A 21834-nucleotide genomic window follows, 5' to 3' on the forward strand; every position below is an offset into this window, starting at 1 on the left:
AAGGGGTGGGCAGTATAGTGACGTGTACAGGAAGCAGGGCTGTGGAGTCGGTAAGCCAAACCTTCGACTCCGACTTCTCAATTTCTCTTGCACCGACTCCGACTCCTACATATATTGCTTATAGTTAGGTGAAAAATGTATTGTAGTACATGAACATGTGTATGTGAACATCAGACATTTAATAATTTTTATGATACAATAATCAAGATATTTGGATAGAACATAAAAAAGAGAATTTTGTTTACTTACCGTAAATTCTTTTTCTTATAGTTCCGTCATGGGAGACCCAGACCATGGGTGTATAGCTACTGCCTCCGGAGGACACACAAAGTTACTACACTCAAAACGTGTAGCTCCTCCCTCCCAGTATATACACCCCCTGCTAGCCAGTCCTAGCCAGTTTAGTGCAAAAGCTGAAGGAGGACATCCACCCACAAGAAGAGACAGAGTAAAAACCGGAAGAACCGGAACCTCTGTCTACAACAATAACAGCCGGTGAAGACACCGGAACAAGAAACCTGCCAACAGGCAATAGGGAGGGTGCTGGGTCTCCCATGACGGAACTATAAGAAAAAGAATTTACGGTAAGTAAACAAAATTCTCTTTTTCTTTATCGTTCCTATGGGAGACCCAGACCATGGGACGTTCCAAAGCAGTCCATGGGTGGGAATAAACAGACAACTGAGAAGCAGGCAAAACCTAACTTCACAAATGGGCGACAGACGCCTGAAAGATGCGTCTGCCTAAGCCCGCGTCTGCCAAAGCATAAGCATGCCTTGGATAGAGCTTCGAAAAAAGTATGCAGACTAATTCGAGCTGCAGTCTGACAGACCTACTGAGCCGTAGCCTGGAGCCTGAAAGCCCAAAAGGCACCGACAGGTCTGATCAAATGTGCTCTGATCCCCGGCGGGGAAGGCACTTGAGTACACTTGTTGGGCCTCGGAAATGGCCGACCTAAGCCAACGAACCAGGGTCGGCTTAGATGCCGAGAGACCGCTACGCTGACTAGCGGTCAGCACCAGAGAGAGGTGCACTGCCTAATAACGGCGGTGCAAGACACATAGATCCGGAGCGCCCGCACCAGATCCAGGATATGCAACGCTTTCTCAAGCGATGAACAGGAGCCGGACAAAAGGAAGGCAGGAAAATTGCCCCGGATAAGGTGGAAGCAGTAACCACCTCAGGGAAAAAAGTCCGGAGTCGGACGGAGACCACCTTGTCTTGATGCAAAAGGCCAAGAAGGGGGTGACTCCGAGAGAGTACAGCCAGAACTCTCTGGCGGGAAATTATAGCCACTAGAAGACTACTTTCTGTGAAAGATGAAACAAAGAAACCTCCCTAAGAGGCGCAAAGGGGGGTTTCCGGGAACCGAGAGGACCGGATTAAGGTCCCAGGGCTCCATAGGCCGCAGGAAAGGCGGAATAATGTGAGATGCGCCCTGAAAGGAGCGCACCGGAGCCAGCCGGACGATACGCCGCTGGCACATACTGACAGAGCCGAGACCTGTCCCTTAATGAGGGATAGTCCTAGCTGTAAACCGGACTGTGAAAGAGACAGGAGGGTCGGCAAAGCTAAAAAGGTCAAAGGACACTTTGAAGCTCGAGTCATAGCGGAGATGACTTCAGGAAGGATACCAGAAGTCGCCAAGATCCAGGACTCAAGAGCTACGCCGTCAATCTGAGAATCCAGAATTCTGACGGAAAAAACGGACCCTTTTGAGAAAAGGTCTGAACGGTCCGGAAGATGCCATGGCAACCCAACGGACAGAAGGAGCAGGTCAGGGTACCAAGCCTGCCTGGGTCAGTCTGGAGAATGAGAATGACCCGACGGCCCCCTTAACTGATCTTGCGCAGGACTCTGGGCAAGAGGTAGAGACGAAGCTGGGATCAAACATGAACCAGTGTGCCTACCGCAAAACCTGAGGATTGTGGACCACGGTTGGACAGCTGAAATAGTCTGCCTCGCAGCTTTCACATCTAGGATGTGGGCTGCGGATATGGTGGACTAGAAGTCCCTTGTCCACTGAAGAATGATGAGCCGCCAAGATTGCCAGACGGCTGAATGTCCCGCCCTGGAAGTTGATGTAGGAAAACGCTGTCACGTTGTCCGACTGGACTCGAATGTGCCTAGCCGCCAACAGATGGTGAAGGCTTAGAGAGCTAGAAATACAGCTCTGATTTCCAGCACATTGAACCAGAGGGCTGATTCGGACAGAGTCCAAGCGCCCTGCGCTCCACGGTGGAGATATACTGCTCCCAAGGCGGAAAGACCAGCACCCTGGTGAGGATCACCCGGGACGGGGCCAGGAAGGAGCATCCCTGAGACAGAGTGGCCGAAACCACCACTGCAACGAGCCCCTGGTCAGTGGCGAAGCCACCACTCCGAGAAGGAGGGAGGTCGCGTGTACAGCGGAAACCCTCCAGTCTCAGAGGACGCAGGAGAAACTGGGCAAGGAATCGCTTCCATTGACGCCACCGTCTGACCAGCACCTTCTTTGGTGTCTGATAGAACGACGTCGACCGCCAGCGGAGGGACTACTGATCGACTAAGAGCAGCTTCACAAGTGCCGACAGAGTCTCGAATTGCGTCCCTGAAAACCTCTGGTGCGAAGTCAGAGTGGACCTGGACAGAATGACAAGCCACCCGAATAGATTAGAGTGGCGAGAGTAAGCGAAGTACTCTACTAAGAGTCTGCACTGGATGAAACCCCGAGAAGAAAACCGTCCAGGGCAAACGATCACTGCCAATCCCTAGGGGTGCAGGACCCTAATCACAGCAGCCCCAAGGAGAATACTCGAGGGGCCGTGGCTAACCCCAAGGGAAGAGCCACGAATTGGACCACTCCGATGGCAAAACGTAGTCAACGCTGGTGTGAAACTGCGATTGACCCTTGCCGAAAGGCATCCCTGATGCCGATGGCTGCTAGGGAATCTCCTTGGGTTCTTGATTGATCCGGTGAAAAACACACGGAACAAGACCGAGACTCCATGTGAAAACGCCACACCTGACCATGCTTGAAAAGCTAAAGATCCAGGTCGGAAGGCACCGCCCTCTTCGGGGACTAGAAATAGATTTAAGCAAAAATCTCAGAACCGTTCCCAGTCGGGAACCGGAACAATTACTCCGTTGGCCTGCAAGAAATGCCACGGCCTGTGAGAAGGCGGCGGCCTTGGAGCCGGGAGGAGTTGACAGAAAAAATCTGTTTGGCGGGTGGACAGAATTCCATCCTGTAGCCATGGGAGATATAAACTCGCCCCCACTGAACGGAGACGTGGTAGAACCATACGTCGCCAAGTGGAGAGAGCCTGCCACCGACCAAGGAGGTGGTTGGCGTGGCCAGATAGCTCGGAGGAAGCTGACTCCGTGGTAGCATCTCCTGCGGTCTTCTGAAGACGCAGCTTCAAGCCATTTGGTTCTATGAACTAAGGCCGAGCTAGAGGACGATCAGAAGGAGGAACGGAAACCACCGAAACCTCAACTGATTCCTGCCCTGGTTTAGGTTTGTGGCAAGGAAGAACTCTCGTCGCTGAGAGCTTCCTAAATTTCATCTAGTTGGTTCCGAAGAGACTGGTCCCACCAAAGGGGAGCCCAGCAAGGAACCTCTATAGAGGCATCTGCCTTCCATTGCCGAAGCCACACCTGCGGATAGCGAGGAAAGTAGCCAAAACCACCGCTGTGCGGTGTCCAGCATGGCAGACTTGGCAGAGGATGGAAAGACTGAAGTCTGGAAGTTCAGGCAACCGTCTTGGGCATAGAGTCCCTGTGAGGGAATGCATCTCCTCTGAGGAGCCATCAGCCACTGACATAACGGTCCGGGCTGAGCCACCTGAGGTGAATGAGCCCACCTCTTGACCACCATTGGTGGACGGGGGAAACCCAGTCCTCAGAATCACGCTTCATGGGAAGCGACTGTCAGAGCGGACCCTGGGCTGGTCACAGGGGCCTGAAAACTGGAGTGGTTAAGGAACACACGTTGTGTTCACCTAGATAAGGTAACTCCGGCGGATTGAGGTCCAGTACAAAATTAATGTACCGTGGGATCCTTATAGAGGTGCCGTCAGTCACTGATACAACTATCCGGGCTGAAAGTCTGGACACCGGAGTGGCCACGCTTGGCGAATGAGTACACTCCTTGACCACCTCTGATGGGAGGGGGAGACAGGCAGCAGAACCCCACTGTGGGATCTGCAGGACAGGCTGCGGGCTTGGACGCAGCGGGCTGAAAACTGGAGTGGTTAAGGAACACACTCCTCGTCTTGTTAAAGGTATACTGATGCCTTTTTGCCAGCGGGGAATAGTCCCCTGATACAGGCGGATGGAGGTCCAATACAAGTATAATGGACGCAATCTAATCATTCGCATCCCCGTCATCTACGGACGGATCAAAGTACGTAAAGCAGCGTCCGAGCCCCTGATAGAGACATCCTCCTCGTCCAGTGAGTCAGCTCGTATCGGAGCTGCGGGACGGGGAGGACAGGGGACCCTGCGTCTCCCTGTCAGGAGGACGGGGTCTGTGAGCTTTGCTGAGCAAGCAGAAAACGCCCTGAGAAGGGGGTTGCATGCTCAGCGGATGCCGGGACAGCCGACCCCTGGAAAAAGAGATTCCCCCAGGGGTCAGCCACCGAACCCGGAGCAGCTGGAGGGACCATGCATGAGCCTCCAAGCTGAGGGGCCACAGCGGTTATGAGCTCGGTACAGCCGTACGAGACTACCAGCAGTGGATAATAAAAAAACAGCCTGCAGCCTCGCTCTGTGAGACCTGCTGCAGAGGTGGGGGGCTCTGTCTAGAACAGGGGTGGGCAATTAATTTTCCCATGGGGCCGCATGAGAAATTGGGATTGGTTTAGAGGGCCGGACTAATATAATTACCTCAGTTCTACCCAATATACTACATCACTACACCCCCTCCATATACTACACCTGTAATAAACTACACCACTACACCCCCCATATACTACACCTGTAATAAACTACACCACTACACCCCTATATACTATACCTGTATTATACTACACTCCCTCCATATACCTGTAATATACTACACCCCCATATACACCTGTATTATACTACACTCCCTCCATATACCTGTAATATACTACACCCCCATATACACCTGTATTATACTACACCACTATATAATACACCTCCGATATACTACATCATTACACCCCATATACTACACCTGTAATATACTACACCTCCATATAGCACACCTGTAATATACTACAACTCCATATAGTACACCTGTAATATACTACATCACTACACCCCATATACTACACCTGTAATATACTACACCTCCATATAGCACACCTGTAATATACTACACCTCCATATAGCACACCTGTAATATACTATACCTCCATATAGCACACCTGTAATATACACCTCCATATAGCACACCTGTAATATACTACACCTCCATATAGCACACCTGTAATATACTACACCTCCATATAGCACACCTGTAATATACACCTCCATATAGCACACCTGTAATATACACCTCCATATAGCACACCTGTAATATACTACACCTCCATATAGCACACCTGTAATATACACCTCCATATAGCACACCTGTAATATACTACACCTCCATATAGCACACCTGTAATATACACCTCCATATAGCACACCTGTAATATACTACACCTCCATATAGCACACCTGTAATATACTACACCTCCATATAGTACACCTGTAATATACACCTCCATATAGCACACCTGTAATATACTACACCTCCATATAGTACACCTGTAATATACACCTCCATATAGCACACCTGTAATATACACCTCCATATAGCACACCTGTAATATACTACACCTCCATATAGCACACCTGTAATATACTACACCCCATATACTACACCTGTAATATACACCTCCATATAGTACACCTGTAATATACTACACCTCCATATAGTACACCTGTAATATACTACACCTCCATATAGCACACCTGTAATATACTACACCTCCATATAGCACACCTGTAATATACACCTCCATATAGCACACCTGTAATATACACCTCCATATAGTACACCTGTAATATACTACACCTCCATATAGTACACCTGTAATATACTACACCTCCATATAGTACACCTGTAATATACTACACCTCCATATAGTACACCTGTAATATACTACACCTCCATATAGCACACCTGTAATATACACCTCCATATAGCACACCTGTAATATACCACACCTCCATATAGCACACCTGTAATATACACCTCCATATAGCACACCTGTAATATACACCTCCATATAGTACACCTGTAATATACTACACCTCCATATAGTACACCTGTAATATACTACACCTCCATATAGTACACCTGTAATATACTACACCTCCATATAGTACACCTGTAATATACTACACCTCCATATAGTACACCTGTAATATACTACACCTCCATATAGTACACCTGTAATATACTACACCTCCATATAGTACACCTGTAATATACTACACCTCCATATAGTACACCTGTAATATACTACACCTCCATATAGCACACCTGTAATATACACCTCCATATAGCACACCTGTAATATACTACACCTCCATATAGCACACCTGTAATATACACCTCCATATAGCACACCTGTAATATACACCTCCATATAGTACACCTGTAATATACTACACCTCCATATAGTACACCTGTAATATACTACACCTCCATATAGTACACCTGTAATATACTACACCTCCATATAGTACACCTGTAATATACTACACCTCCATATAGTACACCTGTAATATACTACGCCTCCATAGAGCACACCTGTAATATACTACATCACTATACCCCCATATACTACACCACTATATACACCTCCATATAGCACACCTGTAATATACTACACCTGCACCCCCATATCACACACACTACACCCCCATATGTCACACACCCTGCCCACATATCTCACCCTGCCTGTACCCCAACTTACCCCTCTCAAACACTCTGCACCCCTTCACATCCTTTTGTCAGCCTGCAGCCCTCATATGCCACTCACCCTGCAGCTCCATCTCCCCTCATATGCACTCACCCTGCAGCTCCATCTCCCCTCATATGCACTCACCTTGCAGCTCCATCTCCCCTCATATGCACTCACCCTGCAGCTCCATCTCCCCTCATATGCACTCACCCTGCAGCTCCATCTCCCCTCATATGCACTCACCTTGCAGCTCCATCTCCCCTCATATGCACTCACCCTGCAGCTCCATCTCCCCTCATATGCACTCACCCTGCAGCTCCATCTCCCCTCATATGCACTCACCTTGCAGCTCCATCTCCCCTCATATGCACTCACCCTGCAGCTCCATCTCCCCTCATATGCACTCACCCTGCAGCCCCCCTCCCCCTCATGTCCCCTCTTTTCTTATTACCAGTCATCATGTGTCCACATCTCCTTCAGGATTCACTATCTTGCTTTCTGCGCGGCATCCTGTGTCTCCTCCCACACAGTCACATGGGCGTGACATCATCGCAGGTCCTGCAAGATGAATTATTCCGTCTGCTCTGCTGTGCTGCTCCTTCTCCTGCACTGACTGTGCGGACCTGCACAGGATCTCTTCCTGCTCGGCACGCTGCAGCCCGGCTCCACTGCACCGGCTGAAGACGGGCGGGCCGGTCACAGAGAGCAGGCGGGCCGGATGTGGCCCGCGGGCCGCCCCTTGCCCAGGTCTGGTCTAGAATGTCTAGAAAACACAAGACAGGGGTTCAGCCTGGGGAGACTCCAGGCTGAGGCACCACCACCTAAGAACCATTACAGTATGGGTCTGTGCCGGTTCAGGCAATATGAGCCTACATGCAGAACATGTAGTGTACAGCCTTGGAGCTTTGCTCCTAGTGAGACATGCTGCTGAGGAGGAGGTTCTATAATAAAGAATTAACTCCTTCACAATGCCCTGATAGTATATAAAAGTGCACAACCAGAGGTTGTGACTTGTCAGGCCGCTATTGTGAGTGCCCCCCCAGGTTCCAAGCCTGGACCCCCAGCCAGATATTCACTCCCTCTGCACTGCAGAGCAGCCAGCGCCGATCAGCGTACTAAGAACGCTGAGAAAATGGCGCTAGAGTGAGGGGGGAGGGCGGGGGTTAACCCAGGAGCGGGAATCGGAGGGCTAAGAAATGTACAGGGGAGGGAATCATCTCCTCAACAAGGAGTGTCCTCCCCTGTGCAGAGCGGCGGTTGGGCGGCGCTGCAGCGTCCCCCTGCATGACTGACATGCAGGGGAACGAGACGAAACTAGGCCGCGGCTGAAGCCGGGGCCTAGAGTTAAACATGCGGCCGAAAATCAGGCATCATCGGCGCGGTACACAGAAAAAAACAGTGGAACCGGCCGGAAACACAGTAAAAGCAGCATTATCAAAGTCAAACACTGTCCCCCTAATAAAGTGCCCCACATTGCAGAAGGACCCTCTGAATAACGTCTCTATACTTAGCTTTGAGACGCAAGGTCCAGTCCCTGGGTGGGGTGGGGGTCCAGTGCTCCGTCCAGCAGGGTCCTGTCAAAGGGCTGCGGATGGAGGCCGGTCTCCTGCAAAGCAGTGAGAACCGTGTTGGCTCCCACTTCAAGCCAGAGCCCCAGCATGGGATGGTGAAGGAGCGCGGCATGAAGGGCTCTTGCCCTGAATCAACCTTAACAGCACCGCCGCCAGGGGGGTGTGAAGGGACATGCCGGGGGTCCAGTGGACCCGCTTTTCTTCCAAATCTGTAGAAAAAATGAAAATCAAAAAAGGATGCATGTGTGTGTGTGATCCTCCTGACACAAAGCATGAAAACTGGCTAGGACTGGCTAGCAGGGGGTGTATATGCTAGGAGGGAGGAGCTACACGTTTTAAGTGTAGTAACTTTGTGTGTCCTCCGGAGGCAGTAGCTATACACCCATGGTCTGGGTCTCCCATAGGAACGATAAAGAAATATATTTATTGGAATACAACTTTAGAACACAAAAAACTAATAAATTGTAAATATGTAATACACTATCTAATATACAGTAGATTACATATACAGTTAGGTCCAGAAATATTTGGACAGTGACACAATTTTCGCGAGTTGGGCTCTGCATGCCACCACATTGGATTTGAAATGAAACCTCTACAACAGAATTCAAGTGCAGATTGTAACGTTTAATTTGAAGGTTTGAACAAAAATATCTGATAGAAATTGTAGGAATTGTACACATTTCTTTACAAACACTCCACATTTTAGGAGGTCAAAAGTAATTGGACGAATAAACCAAACCCAAACAAAATATTTTTATTTTCAATATTTTGTTGCGAATCCTTTGGAGGCAATCACTGCCTTAAGTCTGGAACCCATGGACATCACCAAACGCTGGGTTTCCTCCTTCTTAATGCTTTGCCAGGCCTTTACAGCCGCAGCCTTCAGGTCTTGCTTGTTTGTGGGTCTTTCCGTCTTAAGTCTGGATTTGAGCAAGTGAAATGCATGCTCAATTGGGTTAAGATCTGGTGATTGACTTGGCCATTGCAGAATGTTCCACTTTTTTGCACTCATGAACTCCTGGGTAGCTTTGGCTGTATGCTTGGGGTCATTGTCCATCTGTACTATGAAGCGCCCTCCGATCAACTTTGCGGCATTTGGCTGAATCTGGGCTGAAAGTATATCCCGGTACACTTCAGAATTCATCCGGCTACTCTTGTCTGCTGTTATGTCATCAATAAACACAAGTGACCCAGTGCCATTGAAAGCCATGCATGCCCATGCCATCACGTTGCCTCCACCATGTTTTACAGAGGATGTGGTGTGCCTTGGATCATGTGCCGTTCCCTTTCTTCTCCAAACTTTTTTCTTCCCATCATTCTGGTACAGGTTGATCTTGGTCTCATCTGTCCATAGAATACTTTTCCAGAACTGAGCTGGCTTCATGAGGTGTTTTTCAGCACATTTAACTCTGGCCTGTCTATTTTTGGAATTGATGAATGGTTTGCATCTAGATTTGAACCCTTTGTATTTACTTTCATGGAGTCTTCTCTTTACTGTTGACTTAGAGACAGATACACCTACTTCACTGAGTGTTCTGGACTTCAGTTGATGTTGTGAACGGGTTCTTCTTCACCAAAGAAAGTATGCGGCGATCATCCACCACTGTTGTCATCCGTGGACGCCCAGGCCTTTTTGAGTTCCCAAGCTCACCAGTCAATTCCTTTTTTCTCAGAATGTACCCGACTGTTGATTTTGCTACTCCAAGCATGTCTGCTATCTCTCTGATGGATTTTTTTCTTTTTTTTCAGCCTCAGGATGTTCTGCTTCACCTCAATTGAGAGTTCCTTAGACCGCATGTTGTCTGGTCACAGCAACAGCTTCCAAATGCAAAACCACACACCTGTAATCAACCCCAGACCTTTTAACTACTTCATTGATTACAGGGTAACGAGGGAGACGCCTTCAGAGTTAATTGCAGCCCTTAGAGTCCCTTGTCCAATTACTTTTGGTCCCTTGAAAAAGAGGAGGCTCTGCATTACAGAGCTATGATTGCTAAACCCTTTCTCCGATTTGGATGTGAAAACTCTCATATTGCAGCTGGGAGTGTGCACTTTCAGCCCATATTATATATATAATTGTACTTCTGAACATGTTTTTGTAAACAGCTAAAATAACAAAACTTGTGTCACTGTCCAACTATTTCTGGACCTAACTGTATATCTTGTGTGTATATGTATATATATATATATATATATATATATATATATATATATATATATATATATATATATATATATATATATATATATATATTACATATTTACAATTTATTAGTTTTTTGTGTTCTAAAGTTGTATTCCAATAAATATTTTATGTTCTATCCAAATATCTTGATTATTGTATCATAAAAATGATTAAATGTCTGATGTTCACATTGTACTACAATAAATTTTTCACTTAAATATAAGCATTATACTAAATATTATTTAGTAAAATATTCAGCACATTCTGCATTGCACTACTGTCCCCAATTTATTATATATTTTAGGAGTCGGAGTCGGTGCATTTTATACAGACTCCGACTCCACAGCCCTGACAGGAAGAGGATTCCTTCTGTTGGTAAACACAGAAGCATGAATCCTCCCGGTACCGTCACCGCTGCTTCCACAACCCGCCCGGTGCCACGTCAGCTCCGTGCGGCGCCATGTCTGGGCGGGAGGTGGAGGCAGCGGCGAAAACAAAAGTGAACAGTAGAAAAAAAAAAGTCATATATACTCACCTGTCTGCAGGGTCCCGGTGCCATGCCCGCTCCTGTCCCTGTCCCGCCGCTCTGGCTGTGTGCAGTCTCCCCGGGGCACGTACGAAGCTTGCAGGACCTGGCGGTGAATCAACTGATGCAGTCACCTGACGCATCAGCTGATCGTAATTCTCGCGGTGTCGCCGGCTTTTTCGCGCCCGGCCGGCTATCAGCTGATCCTGCCGTCAGGGGACTTCATCAGCTGATTAACGGCAGCTTCTGCAGCGATGGGACAGGATCAGACTCTCATCCGATCGCTGCAGGAGCTGCCGATAATCAGCACAGACGTGAGTATTTATTTATTTATTTTTTTTTTTTTGCACCGATGCATCAGCTGATTGTATAAAAGCCGATTATACAATCAGCTGATGTGTGATGTGCTTCAGCCCCTAGAACCTGACACATCATCTGATCGCTTTGCCTTCCAGCAAACCGATCAGATGATATTGGATCCAGATTGGACGGCGCGGGACCCTTGACCCAGGATTATTGCGGAGGAGGGTTCTTTATTTCAATAAAGATGGAGTCACTAATTGTGTTGTGTTTTATTTCTAATAAAAATATTTTTCTGTGTGTTGTGTTTTTTTTATCATTACTAGAAATTCATGGTGGCCATGTCTAATATTGGCGTGACACCATGAATTTCAGGCTTAGGGCCAGCTGATAATGGAGTTAGGGCTAGCTGTATATTATTACCCAGCGAGCCACCCGGCATCAGGGCAGCTGGAAGAGTTGGATACAGCGCCAGAAGATGGCTCTTCTATGAAAGCGCCATTTTCTGGGGTGGCTGCGGGACTGCAATTCACAGCGGGGGTGCCCAGAAAGCATGGGCACCCTGCACAGTGGATTCCAATCCCCAGTTGCCTAGTTGTACCCTGCTGGACTCAAAAATTGGGCGAAGCCCACGTCTTTTTTTTTTAAATTATGAAATTCATGAATTATAAAAAAAAGGGCTTCCCTATATTTTTGGTTCCCAGCCGGGTACAAATAGGCAGCTGGGGTTGGGGGCAGCCTGTACCTGCCTGCTGTACCCGGCTAGCATACAAAAATATGGCGAAGCCCACGTCATTTTTTTGGGGGGGCAAAAAACTCCTGCATTCAGTCCTGGATGGAGGATGCTGAGCCTTGTAGTTCTGCAGCTGCTGTCTACTCTCCTGCATACAATGAACATTTTGAAGAAGGAAATTACATCATACCTTTTTTTTTTTCATCAACAATCTTTAATGGCATTGTGCACTGATTAAAAACGCAGTGAGCAAAAACGCAGCAAAAAAAACGCACCAAATCGTGGTAAAAACGCATGCGTTTTTATCACTTTTTTAGCCGCGGGTGCGTTTTTTCAGACAAAAACGCACAAAAACGCAGCGTGAAAAAAATGCCTAGTGCGCACATACCCTTAGGCAGATGTCTCAGCTTACTAATGATCCTGGTGAGATTTTTCCATGGTGCCCCAGGTTGCTGTCGATTGACAATCATTTTGTATTTCTTCATATTGCACCAACAGTTGTGTCCTGCTCACCCAGTATCTTATGGTTTTGTAGCCCATTCCAGCCTTGTACAGGTCTATGATCTGGTCCCCCACATCCTTAGAAAGATCTTTGGTCTTGACCATGGTGTAGAGGTTAGAGTCTGACTGATTAATAGAGTCTGTGGACAGGAGTCTTTTATATACAGGTGAAAATTTATGACCACGGTCTTTAATACAGATAATGAGTTGGTCTGTAGGACCCATAACTCTTAATGGTTGATAGGGGATCAAATATTTATGCAAATAAATTTATACGATTGTATTTTTTGGATTTTATTTTGTATACTCACTGTTAAAATTAACCTACCCTTAAAATTATATAGAGTGTTCATGTCTTTGTCTGTGGGTAAACTTACAAAACTAGTAAGGGATCAAATAATTATTTCCTTCCCTGTATACAGTTTTGCCATCTTCACACAATTTTATATGAAAAGTATTTTCTTAATCACTATTCTGAAAGCTAAAGTTTTTTTTATTTTTTCAGTGACCGCTCCACGTGGCAGGTTTTTTTGCGGGACAAAAATGACTTAGTGCTACTTTAGCAATTTGTCTTTTTGATCGCTTTCCATTTCATTTATTTTGGCGGTATGATGAAGAGCATATTTTTTTACCATTATATTGTATGGTGTTCACTGTAGGGCTTAAATAGTGTGATTGTTTCATAGATCATGTCGTCCTGGATGTGGCAATACTCAGTTCATTTTTACCTACATATTCGTATTTATTGATTTAATTTTTTCCCCCCAGATTTTTTTTTTTTACTTTCCCCATCTATCGGACTTTAACCTTAAGGCTATGTGCCCACGGGAGCTTGCTCCTGCAGAAAACCTGCGGATTTATCTGGATTTTCTAGATAAATCCACAGGTTTCAGCAAAAACAGACACTCCCCATGTTACCCTATGGGAAATGGGGAGTGTGTGTCCACGCTGCGGAATGTGTGGCTGTGGAACATGCTGCGGATGTCCCGCAGCCGCACATAACTGCATGTCAATTATTCCTACGGAATTACCTGCGGAAATCCCGGCCCTCCACTATGGAGATAGAGTTCCGCAGGTAAAAATCGCATGAATATCCACAGGTTTAAAACAACAATTCCGCACCTATGTATAGCTGCGGATTCCGGGAAGCAGCTGCAGGAAACCTGCGGCTGTACCTGCGGATATATCTGCGGATATATCTGCAGGTACGAGCTCCCGTGGGCACATAGCCTTATACTTCTGATCACTCATCTCATGCACTAGACATGCACAATATCTGCCAGATTACACTGACAGAATGCCATACCTGGCACACCCATTCACAGATTGACCTCCTGGTGCCGTGAACTCCATGATTTTGTTGTGGGGTGCCAATGAATGTAAGGTAGTCCCCTCCCTCTCCCAACCTTCTAAATGCTAAGAGCCGTTGATTGCAGCATCTAGAGGGTTAATTCACCAGGGGCGGTGTGGGTGCCTACCCTGGCTGTTAGGGTACCGTCACACTTTAGCGACGCAGCAGCGATCTGACCTGGTCAGGATCGCTGCTGCGTCGCTACATGGTCGCTGGTGAGCTGTCAAACAGGCAGATCTCACCAGCGACCAGTGACCAGCCACGCTGCACTTGCACGGAGCCGGCGTCTGGAAGCTGCGGACACTGGTAACTAAGGTAAACATCGGGTATGGTTACCCGATGTTTACCTTAGTTACCAGTGCACACCGCTTAGCGTGTGCAGGGAGCAGGAGCTGGCACTGGCAGCGTGAGCCGCGGAGGCTGGTAACGAAGGTAAATATCGGGTAACCACCTTGGTTACCCGATGTTTACCCTGGTTACAGCTTACCGCAGGCTGTCAGACGCCGGCTCCTGCTCCCTGCACATTCAGGATTGTTGCTCTCTCGCTGTCACACACAGCGATGTGTGCTTATCAGCGGGAGAGCAACAATATAAAAAACGAACCAGGGCTGTGTGTAACGAGCAGCGATCTCACAGCAGGGGCCAGATCGCTGCTCAGTGTCACACACAGCGAGATCGCTAATGAGGTCACAAAAACAGTGACTATGCAGCGATCTCGCTGTGTGAAGTACCCCTTACTGCAGAAACTCTGTTGTCAGTCAGCTAAGCAGAGTTGCAGTGATTGTGCGGGAAGTGATGATATTGCTCAATGGAACTATTTTAGGATACTGTTAGAATGATTTTATATTACTATCCTTGTACTTAGATTGGACTTTTCTGTGGTAGTTGAAGGCACATTTGTTCCTCACATTGTGGCCTTTCTGTAATTTTTACAGTTTTTGTTTTAAATATTCTAAAATAAAAAAAATGTTATGCTCAACGCTTTTCTATTTTTCAGTTTCCATAAATCTTTATCTGTGGCATCTAAACATCACTGATTTGCCTATTACGCTTTGGATCTAGTAATTACATTCCATATATAATGTGTCTATACTACTGCTCTGATCAGGTATGGAATCCTGGTCAGTGTCTGGTCTAAAACAAGTCTGAAGTTACTATAGCTACAGACTTGTGAAACCCCACACTGTAGGCACTGAGAATTCTCCGATGTCTGAACCGGGAATGTTGGTCACGTGGCCGCAAGGATATATGCTGGACAGAATCTGACTAGATGGTTGCAGCTTCCTCAATACACTTGCATTGAGTGAGACCACGATCATCTAGTCTTATTCTGGCCGGGTGTATGAATATAGTATACTTGAGGCGACGTGACCGCTGTTCCCAGCTCTGACACTGGAGAATCCTCAGCGTACCCTGCGCACGATGTGAGGACTCAGATCTGCTGTCACATACTGCAGACTTGTCATGTTAGAACAGACAACCCCAATAAACATGTTTGGCCCCTTTCCCATTGCGCTTACGTTCAGTGGTCCCGTCGGGGCATCCGTCCGAACCGCCCCTCCCCCACCCCGCAAAGCGTTTCAGACGCATGCGCTGACTATGTTCGGGTGTCCGCCTGCAGAAAACATATGTTCAAAACAGCACTCACTAACGGAGTCTGCTCCATTATAGTCAATGGCCCTGTCTGCGTATGCGTCCAAAACACGCTTTGTGGGGTGGGGTGGTTCGGACGGATGCGCCAACGGGACCTACTGAACGTAAGAAAAACGGAATGTGAAAATAGCCTTAGCATTTTTTCCATTTTAATTATGTGCAATAAAAATACTTAAGTCTATGACTTTTAGTAGACTTGTCAATATATTACTGTGGAGTAGATTATTGGAATACTAGAGGCTTTTTTTTGTATCATTTCATATATGCTTAGTGAGTGATATTTCTAATTTGTCAGAGACCCCTCAGCTCTGAGCTTTCTGGGAGGGGGGGGTGAGACCACGCATGTGACCGGCAGCAGCAGTATCCAATGCGTCCCACCTGATCAGTGATTACAGTAGGCACACAAGCAAAATGGATGCACACGGTTCAGCAGAAAACCCCTTTAAAAGGCCTCCGTCACATGTCAGTATTTTGCATCACTGTTTGTACGCCAAAGTCAGGAGTGAAACTTCCAGATAAAACTATTGATATATTGACACCTGGCCTGTGTTTTGGACAAAATCCTGGTTTGCCATATAAATACCGATTAACTACTGATCACAAATTCTGATGTGTGAATGAGGTCTAAGTCAATAAAATTGTGGGGTTGTCTTTCAACCCTCAAATGACGTGTACAAACTAGAAAGGGCACATTCAAAGATCAAAAAAAAAAGCCAGGAGACACTCTTTCTTGGACAGTTTATTGGAAAAGATACATCTTAACCAGTCTTCCTACATTTGTTTTGGGGGAGCTCTTGGAGGTGCACCCTGCAAAAAGAAAAAAAAAAAAAAAAAAAAAAAGTGAGAAACATTCCAAAATCAAACAATTAAAAATGCAAAGCGATTATACAACAGTGCCCGCCTGATTGGAGGAAGAGATCAGGACGAGCTAATAAACTACAGTTTAGCCTGAATAAATATGGAACACAAAGTACACAATGCTTCCTACTTAAAAGGGATTGTCTGAAACAGACTGATTTTAATCCTAAATACCTATTTAGTTTATTACAATAATCATTTTTGTAATTTATTTTATTTAAGAGTCCCCACCACACCCTCTTAGGAAAATTCTTTTTTGACCCACATCTGTTCTGATGACGTATCGTTTGAGAATCCCCAGTGCATGCTGAGATACTCGAACAAGACATCATCAAGGGGCAGAGGCTGCGGTCACTCCACCCTGAAACCAAGCTTCAGCAGTGACGTCTAGTTACTGCTCTACTGAGCGCACGTAGGTTGTCATTTCTGATGTATGCTCAGTATGAGCTCCCTGGTTACTGTGTAATATTCTTCTCAATGCACAGTGACAGTGCACTCCCTTGCCTGCTCTAATGCGAACTGATGGACTGGCTGACAAGAGAACGCCCTGTCAGTGCCCATTGTAAGGAGAGACAAGTCACACTCCTCTTGGTGACATCACTCGTTAAGAGGTTACACACGAGTTGCCGGTTAACCTGGTCAGAAGTTACAATCTCAAAAGTGCCACTGTGCAGGGTAATCAATTTAATGGTTAGTGCGGCTGAGGCAGAAAAGTACAACAATTTCTGAAAAACAATACAGACTAATACTCGCGGATCCTAGGCGTTCACAGCAGGACCTCCAATCACTCACAAGCACCGGGTGAGGGAAGCCAGATTTGGCTTAAGCTCAGTAACCAGCATTCAAAACAATAGTTTCTGCACAAGAATTTCCGTAAATCGTTCTATTTGTCCAATATTTTAATCCTAACACTGCCCGCAGATCAGGGACCATAAAGAGACAGGTCTGATCAGTACTAATAAGAATCAACAGATCTTACAACAATGTACACCTTATACAGCCTAACCAGCTAATATTACCAGCAATACTAGGTGGATAATCTTCCCACACTTAGGTCACACAGTATAAATATGTATTAGGTTAGAATAAATAAATGGTCAATATTGCAATGACCGTCTATAGCACAACAGTGGTGAAACAAAGACCTGATCATACCAGAGCAAGAATGGATCCTTTAGACCGGAGAAGAAGCAGACTCTTATTGAATTACTGAGGGGAATAATGTACAACGCTGCAGTACTAGAGATGTGCACCCGGCACGTCAATTTATGGTTGGGGAGAACACCATGAAAATCCGCTGCGCCCAGAATCCTGATCGTGGACACAGACAACAGTCATCTCTGCAGAGTGAGGATTGCGGGAACAAACCCTTACAGTCCTACCTTTGTTTGCTATAAAAATGGTTATCTAGGGTGCTAAGGTAAAAAAATAATAAATAAAATGACCACATCCGAGATATTACACTGCATTCTAATCCTGAACAAGTGTTAGAGAACCAGTTATCAGGACTTAACCATGTTAAGCTAAAAATATGGCCATAATAGCGCTGTCATACAGATTTACCTCTTTAGTGACCACCAGGCAACAACAAAGGAGGCCTGCCACGTGCAAAAACAACCTGCAGATGTGGGGTTAATCTTAATCATAGCGTTCGGGTTTCAGTCACCACTCTATGTACGGAGAGCGATGGCTGTAATGCACTGACAGTCGGTTGATCTTACCGATTAGCTGCAGCAGACGTCTGCTACAATATCGGTAAAATCAGCTGTTCTCCAGCCCCGTTATGACACCGCATGCGCTCCCGCTGTAACGAGATATGAAGTAAGGGCGCATGCGCCGCCCTCTCAGACTCCAAACACTGTATGCGGGCTTCAAAAATATGGCGCTGGAGATGAGCGCTATGCGCAGGCGCCAACCCCGACGCCGTGTAACTGAAGATTAGAAATTTGCATACAGCCGGAGAGAGGGAGGAACAGGCGGCGGGTGGGGGGGGGAGCGGGAATCATGTGCATAACCCGCCCGGATATTATCTGGAGAGGTGCACACGTCAATCAAAAAGTGGATGAATTTTCAAACTTCATAAACTTGGATTTCACAGCCTAAACATCCGAGCTGCCCACTAATGGTATGTATAGAATCAGCCTGATAAAGCCAGTGCAGTACTGGAACTATCTTATCTGAATAGGAGGCGGCTATGAAGTGCTTGGCCGCCATAAGACTCCACTCCAGAACTGAGCATTTCCAGCTGCCAGCACGGAGAACAGCTGATCATTGAGGGTGCAGGGTGTCAGACCCCAGATGATTAGACATTGACTTATCCTAAGGATAGGCCATGAATGTAAAGGTAGTGGACAACCCCTTTAATATTAATAATCCTGATGACACTGTCTCTTTAAATGCAATAATTTCTTGAATATCTCGCTGATCATTCAAATGAGCAAAATGCTACTTGATCGGGTGAAATATTTGTTCTCAGCAGTGCACTGTTCTGTGTAATCACAGACAATCTAGTATAGATCGACCATTACGCATCCCTGGGTCCAGTGCCAGGTCTGCCCCTGCCTAGGTCTCCATTTATCAGCATTGTTGACTCCAGAACAACAACACTGCAGCCAGTGAGAGCAGAAACTGCCTGTGGTATCGATAAGCCGGCCTTGGACCCGGAGAGAGTTATTTAATACATTTTTCTATAAACTACTGCAACCTATAAAAACATTCTGAAGGGTATGAGCCTGTAACCCTTTACAGAGTAGTGCTGATAAAGTAACACCCCAAACCTGCCGCACCTGTGCTCTGCTCATTAGGTTGGGACATGCGCACACATTCTCAGGTGCACGATGTTGTGAAGTACAAAGTGGAGCAGAATAACCCCTATAATCACGACAGACTGGCAAAATGGCTTTTGCTAGATTCAATGTAATTTAAGAGATACATACCGCAGGCCTGAACCTTGGAGGAGGAGTGCGATCCTTACGGGCTTCGCGGGAGCGGTTCCTGACCACCTTGCTGTGAATGGCGCAGCTGACGCAGTAGTGCAGCTTCACGTACAATTTGGGCAGAGCATAAGCTGGAAGAGACCAAAACCAGTCCAACTCATCGTATAACAACAAACATTCATACGTTCTATAAGATCTGAGAGAGACTTACAGTCAAAGACGCTGGCATCAGAGATGTCCCTGACCGCCGCAGCCTCCACGATATTCCTGATCACAAACTTCTTGATGGCCTTGTCTTTGGGCACGCAGCGGGCACAGTTAGTACAGCGGATCGGCTGGACATGTCCTCGGCCCTTCTTGGCGCGTCCATTATTCCTCCTTTTCTTGGTCTGTTAAGAAAATATATAAGTGTGAGAAATATAGAGGGTCTGCGGGCGGCGGCGTATAGAGGGTCTGCGGGCGGCGGCGTATAGAGGGTCTGCGGGCGGCGGCGTATAGAGGGTCTGCGGGCGGCGGCGTATAGAGGATCTGCGGGCGGCGGCGTATAGAGGATCTGCGGGCGGCGGCGTATAGAGGATCTGCGGGCGGCGGCGTATAGAGGATCTGCGGGCGGCGGCGTATAGAGGATCTGCGGGCGGCGGCGTATAGAGGATCTGCGGGCGGCGGCGTATAGAGGATCTGCGGGCGGCGGCGTATAGAGGATCTGCGGGCGGCGGCGTATAGAGGATCTGCGGGCGGCGGCGTATAGAGGATCTGCGGGCGGCGGCGTATAGAGGATCTGCGGGCGGCGGCGTATAGAGGATCTGCGGGCGGCGGCGTATAGAGGATCTGCGGGCGGCGGCGTATAGAGGATCTGCGGGCGGCGGCGTATAGAGGATCTGCGGGCGGCGGCGTATAGAGGATCTGCGGGCGGCGGCGTATAGAGGGTCTGCGGGTGGCGCCTGAGTGATGGCTGTGCGGCCAACACGTGCCCATTGCCCATCAGAGTGTACTGGCAAAATAGGGGAAACAACGCCAACAGACCGCAAGAACCAACGGACATGGATATCTGATCGCTCATCACGGGGCTCGGGAGCAAATCAGGCCCAGATATATAAAGGTCCGCAGCGAGGACGGCAGGCGGGACAGCGGGGGTCTGCGGAGGGGGAAGGGACTGGGAGGCATGACAGATATATATATATACATACACACACACACACACACACACTACACACACACATATACACACACACACACACACTACACACACGTGTGCCTGAATAGCGGGCGGAGCACGGCGCTACTCCAGTGTGAGGACGGGAACGTGGCCGCGGCCTATATGAAGTGTCCGCATGGAGCAGCAGCTCGGGCGGATGCGGGCTAGAGCGGAAGAACACAGCGGAGCGCGGTAACACCGGGCGGAGAGCACGTCCGCAGGCTAATCACAGGCGCACGCGGCCCCGGCCATCAGCCCGCACTCACCATCTTGGAACCGAAGGCTGAAAAGAGGACCGGAAGCCGCTGTGCATTCCCTATAAGGCCGATCCCTCCGCGGCGGACGTGATGTAGGGTGCTGAGACGTGCTGTGATTTGCCAAACATTATAAACCCCGCCCATAGAAGTTCAAGAAACAAGTTCTGGTTTACGGTACTATATTCTGAGCTTTGCGGATGTATCAATTTCTGTGGCGAGAAGTAAACTAACTCTATAGTTTGATGAATGTGCGCATGCGGGTGGGTGCCATAGGCATTAGGCAGTAGGCACTGGCAGAAAGAGAGTCAGTGACGGGAGAGGAGACATCCTGTGTGAGGAGCGCGGCGTCCTGGCGCAGTGAGGGCAGCACACCGCCGTGTCCGTGCAGTGACCGAATACTCCTGCTCCATATCATGTGCGGCTCTGATTTCATTACAGTTTTTCTTACTATTATTTGATACTTTGTAAATATGCAGGATTCCTGCCGTGCACAATCATTGCTGCAGATTGGTTTTTTGCATTTTGGTACAAGTCACATTTAATATTAGACACTTTTTGTTGTGCAAAAACTTTGGTACAAAATAAATGTGTCATGGGGCAAACCATGCAGCGCCATATATGCCGTGCGCCAGCAAGCATGCCATGCATCAACATACAAACTGCATCAACATACATGCCGTGCATCACAGTACATGCCGTGCTCTACCATACATGCCGTGCATCTACATATATGCCATGCTCTACCCTACATGCCATACATTACCATACATGCCGTGCATCAACAAACATGCCGTGCGCTA

General features: G+C 47.5%; 1 protein-coding gene across 1 annotated transcript; it reads right to left on the bottom strand.

Annotated features, from left to right (window-relative positions):
* Positions 1 to 16514: 16514 nt before the first annotated feature.
* On the bottom strand, positions 16515 to 21109 carry RPS26 (ribosomal protein S26). Its single transcript, XM_075336992.1, has 4 exons — positions 21044 to 21109; positions 19794 to 19971; positions 19583 to 19713; positions 16515 to 16595 (listed from the first exon to the last, which is right to left on the bottom strand). The coding sequence occupies exons 1-4, from the start codon at positions 21044 to 21046 to the stop codon at positions 16560 to 16562; spliced, it is 348 nt and encodes a 115-aa protein (XP_075193107.1). The 5' UTR covers positions 21047 to 21109; the 3' UTR covers positions 16515 to 16559.
* Positions 21110 to 21834: the final 725 nt, after the last annotated feature.

The sequence above is a fragment of the Anomaloglossus baeobatrachus genome, chromosome 2 (assembly GCF_048569485.1).
Source record: "Anomaloglossus baeobatrachus isolate aAnoBae1 chromosome 2, aAnoBae1.hap1, whole genome shotgun sequence".
NCBI lineage: Eukaryota > Metazoa > Chordata > Amphibia > Anura > Aromobatidae > Anomaloglossus > Anomaloglossus baeobatrachus.

What these genes read in the sequence shown, in the direction of transcription:
- RPS26 (XM_075336992.1), bottom strand. An exon ending in TGATGCCAGCGTCTTTGACT is followed by an intron (nt 19,714 to 19,793) that starts GTAAGTCTCTCT and finishes GGTCTCTTCCAG; the next exon opens with CTTATGCTCTGCCCAAATTG. An exon ending in CTCCAAGGTTCAGGCCTGCG is followed by an intron (nt 16,596 to 19,582) that starts GTATGTATCTCT and finishes TTCTTTTTGCAG; the next exon opens with GGTGCACCTCCAAGAGCTCC.